The 14,319-nt window shown below is 33.5% G+C and overlaps 1 protein-coding gene across 1 annotated transcript in view; it reads right to left on the minus strand.

The window, feature by feature from the left end:
- LOC145664182 (aldo-keto reductase family 1 member A1-like) overlaps positions 1-8,747 on the minus strand; it is a 45,848-nt gene extending 37,101 nt beyond the window's left edge. The window contains exon 1 of the mRNA XM_081730620.1: positions 8,115-8,747. Within this exon, the coding sequence (XP_081586746.1) occupies positions 8,115-8,345 (231 nt within the window). The 5' untranslated portion in view covers positions 8,346-8,747. The remainder of the gene's footprint in view (positions 1-8,114) is intronic.
- Between the last annotated feature and the right edge of the window lie 5,572 nt (positions 8,748-14,319).

Genomic DNA, 14,319 nt, shown 5'->3' on the forward strand with positions numbered 1-14,319 from the left:
TAATAGGGCTTCTCCATTGTTATTCACACAAACACTGTAACTAGTGCACTACAATATTATGTTACCAATGAAAACAATTATCATAGGTCCAGAGAACACTAGGACGATGTTCACGACACTGAATCACGTAAGAAACTGTTTCGTGGTTGCAGCAGAACTTTTTGAACAAGTTTGAACTTGATGCGTGGAGTTACGAGAGGTTTTGCAATAATAAAAGATAAAATTTATTATTATTATTATTATTATTATTATTATTATTATTATTATTATTATTATTACAACTTGCACAGGCATAATTTTTATTCGACATTTTGGTTTTACTAATGATTGCAAATATCAAGTGAAATTCACACTTAATGTTGCAAACTATCAATAACGCACGAAATAAACCTTTTAATGAAATATATGTAAGTTTTCGAAAACTGTGGCGATGTGGGGAAAATTGTGCTTAATGTGATGTTAACAATCATTAATGAAAACCAAATATCAAATAAAAACCATGTACCGTCATTTGGAAACAAATAAAAGTTCTACCAAGTTGGCAACACTGCCAACCGAATTGCAACGCAGGTAAAAATTATCATATTGATACAAATCAACTTTCTGAACTTCATCATAACTTTAACACATAGTTCTAATTTAACGTGAAATATATATTTTATTTTCTATTGTCGCGAGCCGATTTTGGGTCCCGAGTTGGAAACCTTGTAACTCGAAAACGAAGCGGAATTCGACTCATGTTTATAAAAACTTTTCTACTGGATTTGATGTCAGGATTCATCTCTCAAAATTTTCATACTCCCTTTCAAATCGCCTTGTGTATAGGATCTAAATGCCCATAGGAAATATTTACATTTCAAGTACAAAAATCGAAATTTCAATAATTAATTGCGAATGTAAGGGGCTGTAGCCGCATGAACGGTTAACGGATATTAAATACTTAGGTACTTCTCCAATACATGTAAAAAAAAAATCAGATTTTTAAAAGGTGGAGGTTTTGAGAAAATGGCGTCCCAACATGGCGTCTTAATGAAATTTTCAGCTTTCCATCATGCTATATCGTGGGATGTAATAATCAGAAACGTAAGTCCTTTACATTTTTAAGAGACCTTATGGAGTAGATTTCGATGCTAGAAGCAGATGGTTGATATTGCTCGTGAAGACAGAAAAAAAATGTTTGAAGTTAGCAAAAATTTCACGAAAGTTGGCAACATTGCGAGTGAACTGCGCGATTCCTATTGGACCAATAGACGAATTTTGGCCCTCCACCGAAAGATACAACTTTATACTCTTCCTGCTATTGCGATTATGTTACTAAGTACACTCGTTTCTCTACAACAGCACTTTTAATTTGACATGTTTTTCAGTTTTACGAGCAATCGGAGAGGAGTACAGCCATTTTGGAAGGTTGTATATCGAAGGAATTTTTTTTTCAGCAAAAAGAAAAAATATGGGTCTAATAATATTGCATGTAGATCCCATATATATATATATATATAAATGAAATCTGAGACTATGATGGGGACTGTGGTTTGCCTGGACGATTTGAAATGGAATCGGTGTATAAGTAATTGTTGGCATACTACAATCTGCGCATAAATAAAGCGTTCATGTGTATGGCATGAGAGCTACTATGCAAAAAACACGAATCAGTCTGTGCTAGGTGTCCCCTAAGAAGCACGAATGCTATCTAACAGAGTCAGATCAGGGCAAAGCTAGTGGGCTTCTTCGTTAGCGCGCGGGTGCATCCGAAGGAAGGAGGTGCGTCAGCAACGGTAATTATACATGTAAGCGAGGGTAATGAAAACACATGGGTTTTCGCAATGATACGAATTCCAATGGTTTCACAATAGTAATGCTACACTTACGTATAATTAAATTACGTATCACAATAGTATAATTAAAAAAAAAATACAGCTTTTAACCAGGGTGGATTGATTTAAATCACTTGATTTTTTAAATAAAAATCGTTGATTTAAATCAAATTCCGAAATAAATCAATTTAAAGTGAAAATAAGTAAAAATCCAGCCTCTGTTGTGTTATTTCAATTACGGAAGATAATCATAATACAATAAGATGCAAATATATGTACAGCACAGTATGAAAACGAGTGTTTTATGCAGAGGATGATTAGGGAAAGTCCCGTTTTGAATGGGTAACGGAGGAATTCTGCTTTCTTATCTTCGTAACATAAGGTTTTTAAATCGTTGACTATTCCACCGAGAAAATCACCATGCACATTTAAGACGAAAATTCTTTTGTGTGCGCGTCTGTTTGTTTGTTTCCAGATAATAGGGGCTTATTTATAATGGGGTCCGATTCCCTCTCCGAAACTTAAATCTTTCTTTTTTAATATATAACTTTAGGTGAAATTTGCGTATTTTATATGCATTTCATGCCGCAAGCTAGTTAATTTTTTTTTAGGTAGCCCCTGTCAAATATGAGTAACTTTTGTGAAAAAAAAAAAAAAAAGTGTCATGTTGATAAACGTCGCCGTACTTTTTCCTTAGTGCTTAACAAACATTGTTTGGGATTAGAGATGCAAAATAACTGTCTTTTTTGAATTGATGTTTTTTTTTATATAAAAAGCCGGCTTTTTAGGGAAAAAACGGAATTTTTTTTTTATTTTCATGATTTTTCTGTCTAAATAGCTTTCTTATAGTATACTCTATAGTTAAACAAGATTTCATGGCCTAAATGCTATATTTCCCTCTAGAATTCACCATCATGGTGGATGGAGCACATGTTTTATGAATTAAACATTAAGTACGTAGTATCTAAGAGCAATTTTAGAGGCTATATAACGTTATTTTAACTTCTGAGTTATCGAGATTTTTTCTTCTTTAGATCATTTCAATTTTAGCTATTCGTGTTTCATTTCTTAGAGCTTAGTACTCTAGTTTGTATCACATAGTTAAACTTATGTTTTTCAATATATCCGTCAGACCATACTTCTACATTTCTGTTATACTGTAGCTGTGTAATGATGTAGCAATAATCTTCCGGATGCAACCTTGAATACCATTTTATACAAATAATCAGTACGGATTTCGAAAAGTGTTTTGGGAGGGTTCTTATTATTAATGGTTAGTTTTTTTTCTAAAAATGCCTGATTTTCGTTTGAGAGGAGCTTGAAGTTTATGAGTAAAAACATAACTAAAATTTCGTTTGTTTTAGAAATTCCGTAATTTCGGAGAACAGGTTTCAATCCGAAAGACACCCCCATCCTAACCCCTTTCGCAAATCCGTCATTGCTGGTAATTAGTAATAACAATTTAAAACATAAGAAATGAAATCAGTCAGGAATAACAGTACACGCACTATCTCTACATTCACAGATGGAATTAAGAACTTTTGTCGGAATGGTCGAATGCGGGACTGAATCCCGGATTTCCCAATAGAAGCGGAAAAGCTAACCACTCACTCATGTTTGTTGTGCTTGACTTAAATGTTTTTTTTTTTTTTTTTTTTTTTTTTTTTTATGGGAAAGTTCCGTAATGACATGTTGAATTATTGTTAAAAATTCAGAAACCTTCAGGACTGAGTAAACCATGGTGGTTATATATTCCAGAGCCTTGGAAACCAAACGCTCAGATGGACAGTATTACGCATATGATCCATGAACAGAAAATTTAGTACTTTCCTGACTCCAAACAAGCATAAGGAACAGTCTGTGCATTACAGAATTTGGAACTTAACTAATTTTGCAGGTCCGAAGCACCTGATAGGTGGTAACAGATTATTACGTATGTAATAAATGAATAGAAAATACTTTTTCAACATTTCTGTTCCATTTCAAAGAAGTTTCTATAGGGGTAGCAAAGGCGGAGGCAAAAGGTGCATTAACAAATTAGGTGATTTTTGAGCGTCCCATACAAAGATTGCATTTTTTCAGTCTTTTAAAGTAATACGTTGAATTGTAATAAAACAATGATTATTTTTCATTGTTACTCTAGTACGAATGTTTATGAAAGTCTCGGAAGTCAGACATAATAAACTTATAGGCTATAACAGATTAACGAGGGAATGATATTTTTTTATTTATTTAACAATCCCCAGATGCAGCTCAGAGGCTATTTTATACTGGATATCTAACAACAACATGGAAAGGATTTGGGAAGGTATTGGCCAGGGCCTATTTTAGTAGGTACCAGGGTTAAAAAAAGAAAAAATGGTTTAAACCAAAAATCATAAAATGTTCATAAAAGTGTAAGTGTTTGTAAAATCTTGATGAACACACATTTGTGGGTTATCAAGTTTCATTCCCGTATATTATTCGTATTATATTCAGACCTAAATTCCACATTCATTACTCAGAAAGATTATACTACAAAAGCAACTTTTTTTTGATAAGTTTATAAATGTTTGTTTTCTGATTATTTTTTTTTGGGGGGGGGGGTATTATTGTTATGTTATTGCAATCAAAGAAAAATCCTAAATATTGTCTCGTTTCAATGTTTACTATTGATAAAATACATTGAAATGCCGTACTGTGTGTGTGGGGAAGGGGGGCGGTCATACAGACCCCACGAGAGGCATTTAGTGAAATGAGAAGTATCTTTGGTATCTATTTATGTATAAATGAGTCTGAGCCAATGTGGACTCAAATAATTCATATCTTTATTCACTTTTCTTACTGATATGCAAATTAAGTTCGGTTATTTCTTTAATTTGGACCAATAAAAGTCGTTGTTAACTAACTTGAACTAAATTAGTTCTTCTGCACTCCGTAGTACTTTGAAATTGTCCATATGTAATTCTGTACTAGCTGTACTTGCGCTCTCTACACAGCGCATCATTCGCATATGAGCATATATCTCCTCATTCCTCACAACATATGTGCATGTCCCTTTACAGACACAAGTGAAAGACGTCTTGATTTTTTTAAAAAAGGCAAGGGGTATCATAAAGGGGAGATTTTTTCGATTATTTTTTCTCAATATCTCGCAACGTTTGCAAGATTTGAGCCTACTTCCGGTTGGGGTTTCCAATTCATGTATGACCAGTGTTTTCTTTCTTCTTGCATGCAGTATGTAATAAGCAAATACATTACATATACAATTAATTATAATGTCAGTTATATATGCTGTTCATTGGGCAAAACACTCAAAAAAATAAAGATTTATCTTAAGTCTCGAGAAATGGTTATCCTTCCTTTTTCACTATTATTTGGCGATCGAACAAACGCCTGAGACATATGCAACCCCAATATACAATATTGTGGTGTTGGAATGTATAACCCATAGGATATGATGCTTTAGTTTTTTTTTTTTTTTTTTTTAATTTCAACGCTTCCAGCGTACCCTAAAAAAATGTAATAAAGAAATAATGGCCATGTTTTTTTTTAAAATATTCAATTAGAACTGGACAATCTACGCAAAATTTCCAATCGATCAGTGAAAACATCATCTTTCTAGAGAATGTAATTTCCGAGATCTCATTGTCGAAAGGACTGACCACAAAGATATAAACATAGTTTAAAAGAACTCAGAAGATGGAAGCACAATTCACATGCATTGATTTTAGAGAACGTTTATTAAAATACAAAGGCTTTGAACAATAATTTTATATCATAAACTTTATGAAAAAGATATAGTTAACTAATTTACACTATTTAAAGTACAAATACTTAAAATGTTTGTCTCTGTTAAACGTGAAAGCACACATAACCGTAAATGAAAGATTTGAAAGCCAAAGTTATAGATTGGAGCTCAGACGCTTTTAATTGCTATTGTAGCATTTTAATAGATAGATAATGGTTTCACTTGTGCAACCGTTTATCTTTTCGTCCTCCTCAAATGACTCTTGGACAGTTATATTAAGAAGCATGTAAAGATCAGTACAACGTATTTTTATCAGGATTCCTTCGTGAGAGAGTCGGCAGACGTACCGCATTTGTGGCCAATTAGTCCTGGCTCCGAGTTCAAATGGAGGACAATTTCTCTCGGATGTAACTTGAGAAGCGGTTTTTATTCCGCTTTAAGCTTATGTAACCCCTTCCAGCATAACCCGGTTGTTGCATAATAACATCAAGGCGAAAGAGACTTATTTCTGTCCATATATGATATGAATATATAGAGCAAATTATTTAAACTAAAATACCTGGTTTAAACCCAAAAAACCTGGTTTAAACAAAAAAAACGTTTTTTTTTTTTTGTTTTTTCAATAAAAACCACACTTTTTGCCAGCCCTGGTAGGTACCATCCCGGCATTTGCCTGGTAGGACTAAGGGAAACACTGGAAAATCTCATTCAGGATGGTCGGCAGCGGGAATCGAACCCATGACCTCCCGAAGGCTAAGCCAACGTTGTATCACTTGAGCCACTTGATATACGTAATGAACAAAGAGAAGAACATGTTATTTTTGAGAAGGCTACGGTGTCGAAACTTAAATTTGTTTTGTGTGTTTGTTCAGTAAATATGTTATCATCTTCCCGATGTATTATTTATTTGAACTCACACACATAGGACAATAAATTCTGTATGTCATGTAACAGTTTCACCTTGTTTTTGCATATGAAAGTTAAAACTTAAGTGCAACTTATTATATACATGGATTATTTTTTTGGGATTCATAATAAAAATGTGTCAAGAATTAGAATTGTTTGAAATATGTTTTCGAAATTCATGTTTATTTTCGATGTTTTGTATTATTATCTGCATCCACTACTACTTAAATGAGTTTTTGTATTGTAGAGAAGCGTAACAAAACCTGCTTTATCAATTTAAAGCAGAATTTGGAAAAAAGCCCAAAATTTTCCAAGCAAAAAAGCGAAGCAGAATAAACCCGAGTTCCCCCCCCCCCCCCCGCCAAAAAAAAAATGAAGAATTTTTTTTTCAAACCCTTGCATCTCTATTTGGAATTGAAATAAGTTAACGACTGGCAATCAATTCAAAATTCAAGCCCAATACTTTCACTTAAATGGCATAATTAACATTTAATTCCTAATGTTTTATCCTCAGTTTCTTACTTGTATTACGCGAGAAGAAAGATTTAATTCAAAAAAATCTTTTTAAATCGAAAAAAAAAAATCAAAAATGATTTTTTTTAAAAAATCATGATTTTTTCCACCCTGCTTTTAACTGTCGTAAAACACTTAATATGATTTTACGCAAGTAACCTTACACTTGTAAACTTAAAATACAGCTATATTACTTAGTATTAAATTTCGTCGGGAAGGTTCTAGAACACAGGTCCCCCCCATATAGGTTAGTAGCTAGGTTGGTTCCTTTATGTACCAAAGTTTAATATTTAATTCACATAGTATTGCCGAGCGAGCGAAGGCGGGTTAGAGCCCCGAAGGGCACGTTGTTTCCTAGAACCTTGCCGATTTCGCCACTTGCAGAAATTTCTTTCTTATAAACATGCCTTTTCATGCAGAACATTGAATTTTATCTGTAACCTCTGCAAACTGTGGTGTGCTTTAACTTCACCACTACCAACACTTATCCATGCAGACATCAACTTGTGACAATATCGGACATGTAATAATAATATACTTCTTTCCAAGTTATTTAGAAAGCTACACACTTCCAATAGCACCGTTTCCTATCATTTCGGTGCCCCAACCCACTGTCTTACTTGCTTACTGATAATCTTTCAGGTTCCTACGCTTCTACATATCATATAAGAATAGGTAGTAATGTGACACATTGCAGTGCAGTTTTAATAGATGAGTTTCGCAAAAGTAGAAAATATATTTAGGCCTATGTTTAGCAGAAGGGGTCCAGCTCTTATCTACAAAATGTTACAATGTTGGTAATTTCTGTTCACATTCGGTTAGTTTAGGGTAGGTTAGGTTACTTTAGTTTGTGTTATATTAGTGTAGCTGTCCCGTATAATTTTCCAAAAAATTATATAATTTCGCTTATTTCTACTAATATTAGGTTAGTTTATGTTAGGTTAAGTTAGATTTGGTTACGTCTAAGTATTTGCATCATTCATTTCTCCTGTAAATTTTGTGTTTTTACGTGCTTTGGGACCCCTTGTACTAAACATACTCTTATATTTATAGTACTGGGTGATGTTTAGATTTAAAATATGCCTAGTACTTATAGGCACTGGGTATTTTCAATCTACATGAATTAATATACATATAACAAATTCACATACCAAAAACGTGCCAAGACCGATAATGGGCATTTTAATGCCATTCTGAAACTCCACGAAGTTCTTCATTATATCACCTGTTGCAACTGCCTGTCTTAAATTAGAAATGGTACTTGTTGGGTTCCAAAGAGGAAAATTACGGAATATATTAAGTTTTAACGTAGCACAATATGTTGCAGAAATGTTAAACCACCAATATTGTCTAACAATCTGTTCCACACCAAATTTTAGCATGAATTCTTGTAGTAATGTACAACAGAAAATAATGCAAATCACGGTGATACAATGCTTATTATCAAAGTGATAAGATACAGTTAAAAACTTTAAAAACTACTATCGCGAATTCAAATCGTCTGCTGGTCACCCTCTTGCAGGATTGCAAACGCCATCTAATAAAATTATTTTTGATAGATACCGTCATCCGAAAAAATAATAATAATAAACCGAATATACTGTAGCTTCCACATTTTCCATAAGAACTCAATTTTCTTCATATACTATTAATTCTTTTTGTTTTCCATAACCAAGCAATGTAGTAATGAATAATTATTTATGTTTTTTGAAAAAATAAAGCAAAAAAGAAAATTATAAGCAAAACAAATCTGCATTGTTATGAAACCTTAGTCGGTCACATCATTACGCGAAGAATATTACGGGGGAAATTTGAGGGATAATTCGACACAGTGCACAGGTATTAGGAACACTCACTTACAAAGATGTGAAGTTTAAAGAAAAGAAAACTATGTATTTCTGCGATGAGCAAACAATTCACAATAAATACAGAGTTCCAATATACAAAATCAATCAATATCTTCAGTTGAAATTACTGAAAAAGACAGGAAATGGCTATTTAAAATTCCAAGTTCGAACTTGCACTTGGAGAGATTCTAACGCATACTCTCTCTCATAAGTTGCCTTCATGGTCAAGCGGGTTTAGTAATACTGTTGAAATTTTAGAATTAAAGGGCGGCAGTTCGAACTTAACTGGGAAGATTCTAATTTTAATATAGGGAAACTTTTTAAAATATAGAATTCTATTTTGAAGTGCTTGAAAAAACAAAATCAGATGAACTGTCACGTTTCAAAGCTCACTCATATTTATTCACCGTGTCCATCATTTATATACGAAGACGTTAAAATGAGGAACGTTAATGGGGCGTTTACACTTAGTCGATTTACGTTCGATTCAGTTGAATTGACGTCACTTTCAACTTAATCGACCGTGTAAACGGGATTTCAACTTAATCGCTTGTTGATCGAAGGCGACTAATCGACTGGCAACTGAATTGAAAGACGTTCTATTTTCTGTGGTTGAAATAATTGTGACAGGACACGCTGCCCCATCGTCATTTGTGTACGTGTTGTTTTCACGAGTTTTGCGTTTCGCTCACTTCAAGCGGTGTGACTGAGCGCTCCGCTCAGTAACCTTCTGAACTCTACCTTAGCTGTCTAAACTTTACTGGCAACATTGACAACATATGATCGGGGAGCAGCAAGTTGAATCGAAGATCGTTGGCAAAGAGAAGAAGAAGATCGTTGGCAAGATGGCGTAGAATGTTTTACATCATAGAGCGTCATGCTCTTTAACTATTTCAATTTAATTATTAACAACAATTTCCATTCTGGACATAATATAGTGCATTACAATTTTTATAGTGTTTTACATAATTTTTTGTATGTTCTACGCTTCTGCCTTCCTTTTTCAATAACAAACTAGTGTTGAAACAGAACTATCTGAAACAGGCCAATTCGTCCATTTTGGAACGGGCCATCTTTTTACAATTATAATAACAACAAGAAGATTTAAGACAATTTTAGTGAAACAGTCAACTTGGCCTTAGTGCTGTGACTTTAATTTTCAAATCTCCCGCAAGGGAGATGCATAGATAGATAGTTGAATCGACAGAAGAGGAGCAGGTGGCAGGCGTCTCAGGCATGTGTTTGCAATGAAGACGCTGACAGAAGAGGGCTATGGAAGTTAAAAGAGGAATGGCGGAATATAGTGAAAGTGGCTAAGCGAAGATTGGTAATACATATTAATTCCTGAAGTAATTTCGAACAGAATTATTACAGTGTGTGCTACGTGTAATAAGAATAATTAATTCTTTGTAAGCATAAAACTGTGGAGTGTAGAATAACGAAAATCACAGACAATACATTCGCATTGAGCTGAGTGTAGTGATCAACGTTACTAGAACATTCTCAAACGATAAAATCAGGATTACTGCTCCAGATAGGTGAGACCAATTTTAATTATTTTAAAGTGTGAAAATACTTTTCCACTCAGGTGCCTAATAAATATTTCTCTTTATTATCAATTTTCTCTTTAATAAATATAAAAACAATGTTTAAAAATGTGCATGTTCTAATACATGGAAGCTAAAGGCGCCATGATGGAAACTAACACAGAATCTTTAGACATTCCAAAAACTTCAAATTGTTCCATTATGGAAATTGAATCAACAGATGAAAACTCCTGTAAGATTAAGGAGAATGAAACTTCACAATCTAGTATAAATTCTTTGCCAGTAATCCAATCACCAGTCAAAAATGACAAACATATAACTAACCCTCATACTAATGCTACGCAAGTAGGAATAAACAAATATAAGGATCATCACTTAGCTCCTTACATTGTTTTCATTCGTTCCAGTACAGAAGAATTGGGTAAACGGCATATAATGTCAATAAGTCGACAAATATACTATGCAGAAATACCTGGCATAGAAGTAATCGACAAAATAGGACGCAACTTGATTAAAGTTAAGTTCAGATCTGGAGCCGAAGCAAATAACTTTCTTTCGCATCCCTTACTCACTACAAACAAATGGGAGGCGTTCATCCCCAATCACTTATTATATTCAACAGGGGTAATTTATGGCATAGACACTGACATCTCTACGGATGATTTACTAAATGATATTCAAAGTGATATTCCTGTAACCTCAGTAAGGCGTATACACAAAAAGGATAACCATGACGTATTACAACCCACTTCTACCATCATCCTAACGTTCGACTCCCAGCACCTTCCAAACGAAGTCAAGTTGTATTATTTAAAAAGAGATGTCCATCTTTACATACCCACCACCAAACAATGCATCATGGGTTGTTATAGGTATGGACACAGGCGTATTAATTGTCACTCTAAAAAATTAACTTGTGTAAATTGTGGTCAACCACATTCTCTAGACACTTGTACAAATACCACAAAATGCGTTAACTGTGGTAATAATCATAGAGCGGACTATAAACAGTGTCCAGAAAGATTACGTCAACAACAAATTATGCTTTTAATGGCGAAAGAGAAACTATCCTTCAACGAAGCAAATATAATAATTAAACGACCGCCAGCTTTGACTCAAAGCTTTCCACAAGTAGGGCCATCTCAAATTTCTACCGGATGCTCAAATATGTCTTTTAACACATCAGTAGATTCAGGAACTAATTTCCATACATATTCAACTGTGGTTTCTAGGAACTTTTCAAAATTATCAGACAAATCCAGGGAGGACATTACAAGCAGCCCTCCAGAGAAGAAACGGAAAAATTATAACGAAAATATTTATATAAATAGAGCCATTGGGAATTTTTCAAAAAACTCCATAGTTAGGAAACAACCAACAAAGACAGAATTAAATGCAAATACGGAGCAAGCATGTTCATCCAAATCTTGGTTGCGGAAATCGCTGCCTATAAGAAAAGAAGGTAGTGTATTTTCATTCCCAAGCAAGGAACCAGAATTTTTGCCAGCAAGAAAACCATTCAGTCGTATAGCTAAACAAAATCAGGAAATGAATAACACCACTAATTTTAATAAGGAAACAACTCAACCTTCTTCCTTCAACAATAGTGCATATATCAAAGCAAAACATCCTACTCCTCTAGATGATACACAACATTCAGAACAAGACGTCGAATTAAATGAATTAAATGATTTTTTACGAACTAATTCAGCACAACTTAATTCTGTCATGCAACGTTTCCCAACGATACTTCAGACATTAATCAAGAATAAGCTGGATCCTAAACTTAACAAAACAGAACTCATTGCATTCATGAAAGAAATTTCTTCTCATAATTAAAAAAAAAAAAAAAGTGTTTACTTTTACACATGATTTTTCCAAAAAAAAAAATAGTTATTGTATAATCATTTTTGTTCAAACACTCAATATTGTTTTTATGAAAATGATCAATGAAAAACAGTTAACTATCTTACAGTGGAATCCACAAAGTATTTATGGAAAAATCCATCATTTAAAGTTTTTGATTAATATTTTTCAACCTGACCTAATTCTTCTTCAAGAAACTTGGTGTAATCCGAGAATCCCGTTACAAATTACAGGCTACAGGTGTCTTAATCATATCAGACAAGACTCTCATGGAGGTATCACTATCGGAATTAAAAATCACCTGCCTTATCAACCATTAAATTTAATTTTACCTCCTCATCACAGCCACATCCAGTATTTGGGAATTCAGCTCAATGATCTAAAATTGGTAAACATATATATTCCTCCAAAAGTCAAGGTAGATATATCTTTCTGGGAAGCCTTACTTCTCAACCACCCTCAAATAGATTACATTGGAGGAGATTTTAATGTATCTCATAAAATTTGGGGAGCAAATAGAACTGATGCGGCTGGCCGCCTCTTCCTTAATATACTTAACCAATCACCTTTCACTTTCTTAAACAATGGCTCTCCCACAAGAGTTCAATACAATTCATTCAGCGCACCTGACTTAACTTTGTCTAGAGTTAATCACTACATAGAGACAGAATGGACTACGTATCATCATCCATGTCATAGTGATCACTTTCCGATAATTTTCAAAACTCACAAGACTAGGTATTGTACTTCTTCTGCTTCAGATAATACGTTTACTTTCAACTCTAAATTACAGCATGTATCACAAGCGATTAACTGGACTGAATATAATAATATAATTCAGGATAATTGCCTCAATCTCACGTCGGATTCGGAAATATTTAAGTTAATAAAGAAATCTGCTTCATCGGCAACAATAGTAGAAAAGCATATAAATAAAAATAAACTCCAAGATAATAGAAAGACTAATTTCCGTCAACACAATTTAACGCCTGGGTGGTGGAGCACAGAGTGTCAGAAAAATATTAACAAATGCATTTTGTACTTTAAAAATTTCATCAAATTCAAATCCTTAGATAATTTTAGAAAATATCAAGAACAAAAGGCATATTCTAAATTAATAATAAACAATACCAAACGACAGCATTGGCAAGAATTTTGTAATTCACTGTCTGACAGAACTAATTCATACAAAATTTGGAAATTTTGGAAGCAATTTAAGTATAATCAAACTGAAGCCAACAATTCTTTATCAGTCTTTGATGGAGTATGGTACGAAAAGTTTCACATGAAACTTACTCCATGTACGGTTAATAATGATAGATTACAACTTACGAACTATTTATTTGGTAATACTAATTCCATATTAGATAAAGACTTTTCCTTACAGGAATTACAGGTAGTACTTAACAATATAAAGAAAAACACAACGCCAGGCATTGACGGAATAAGTTTTAACCACTATAAACACCTACCTACTCCTGGCTTACAGATTCTATTGAATTATTACAAGAACATCTGGAACTCTGGATTCATACCTTCACAATGGAAGAAAATTCTAATAATTCCTATTCCGAAACCCAAATCTACAGAACAACCTAACAACTTTCGACCAATAGCGCTATTAACATGCTCTTTGAAAATTTTTGAGAACCTAATCCTCAATCGACTTATATGGTATTTAGAACATAATCAAATCTTCCCGTCTAATATCACAGGATTCAGGAAGAATTATTCAACGTTAGATGCTCTGTCTCTTTTTATCATCGACATATACAAATCCTTTTACTCAAGACAACATCTCTTAGCAGTCTCTCTAGACATACAAGGTGCATATGATAATGTGAATTTAGATATATTAATACAGAAGTTACACCACATAAAAATTCCAGGAAAAATGATCAGGATTATTCACAATTCACTAATTAACAGGAAAATATTTATTAAAATTAAAAATACCTACTCTCCTCCTCGAGAAACGTCTCTGGGACTACTTCAAGGCAGTAAGCTTAGTCCTATCTTATTTAATATTTATATTTTAGATTTAATGAATAAAGATTGGTCACCCTGTCAAATCATAAGCTTTGCTGATGACATAC

The sequence above is a fragment of the Thermobia domestica genome, chromosome 11, assembly GCF_964235325.1.
Source record: "Thermobia domestica chromosome 11, izTheDome1.hap1.1, whole genome shotgun sequence".
NCBI classification, from domain to species: domain Eukaryota; kingdom Metazoa; phylum Arthropoda; class Insecta; order Zygentoma; family Lepismatidae; genus Thermobia; species Thermobia domestica.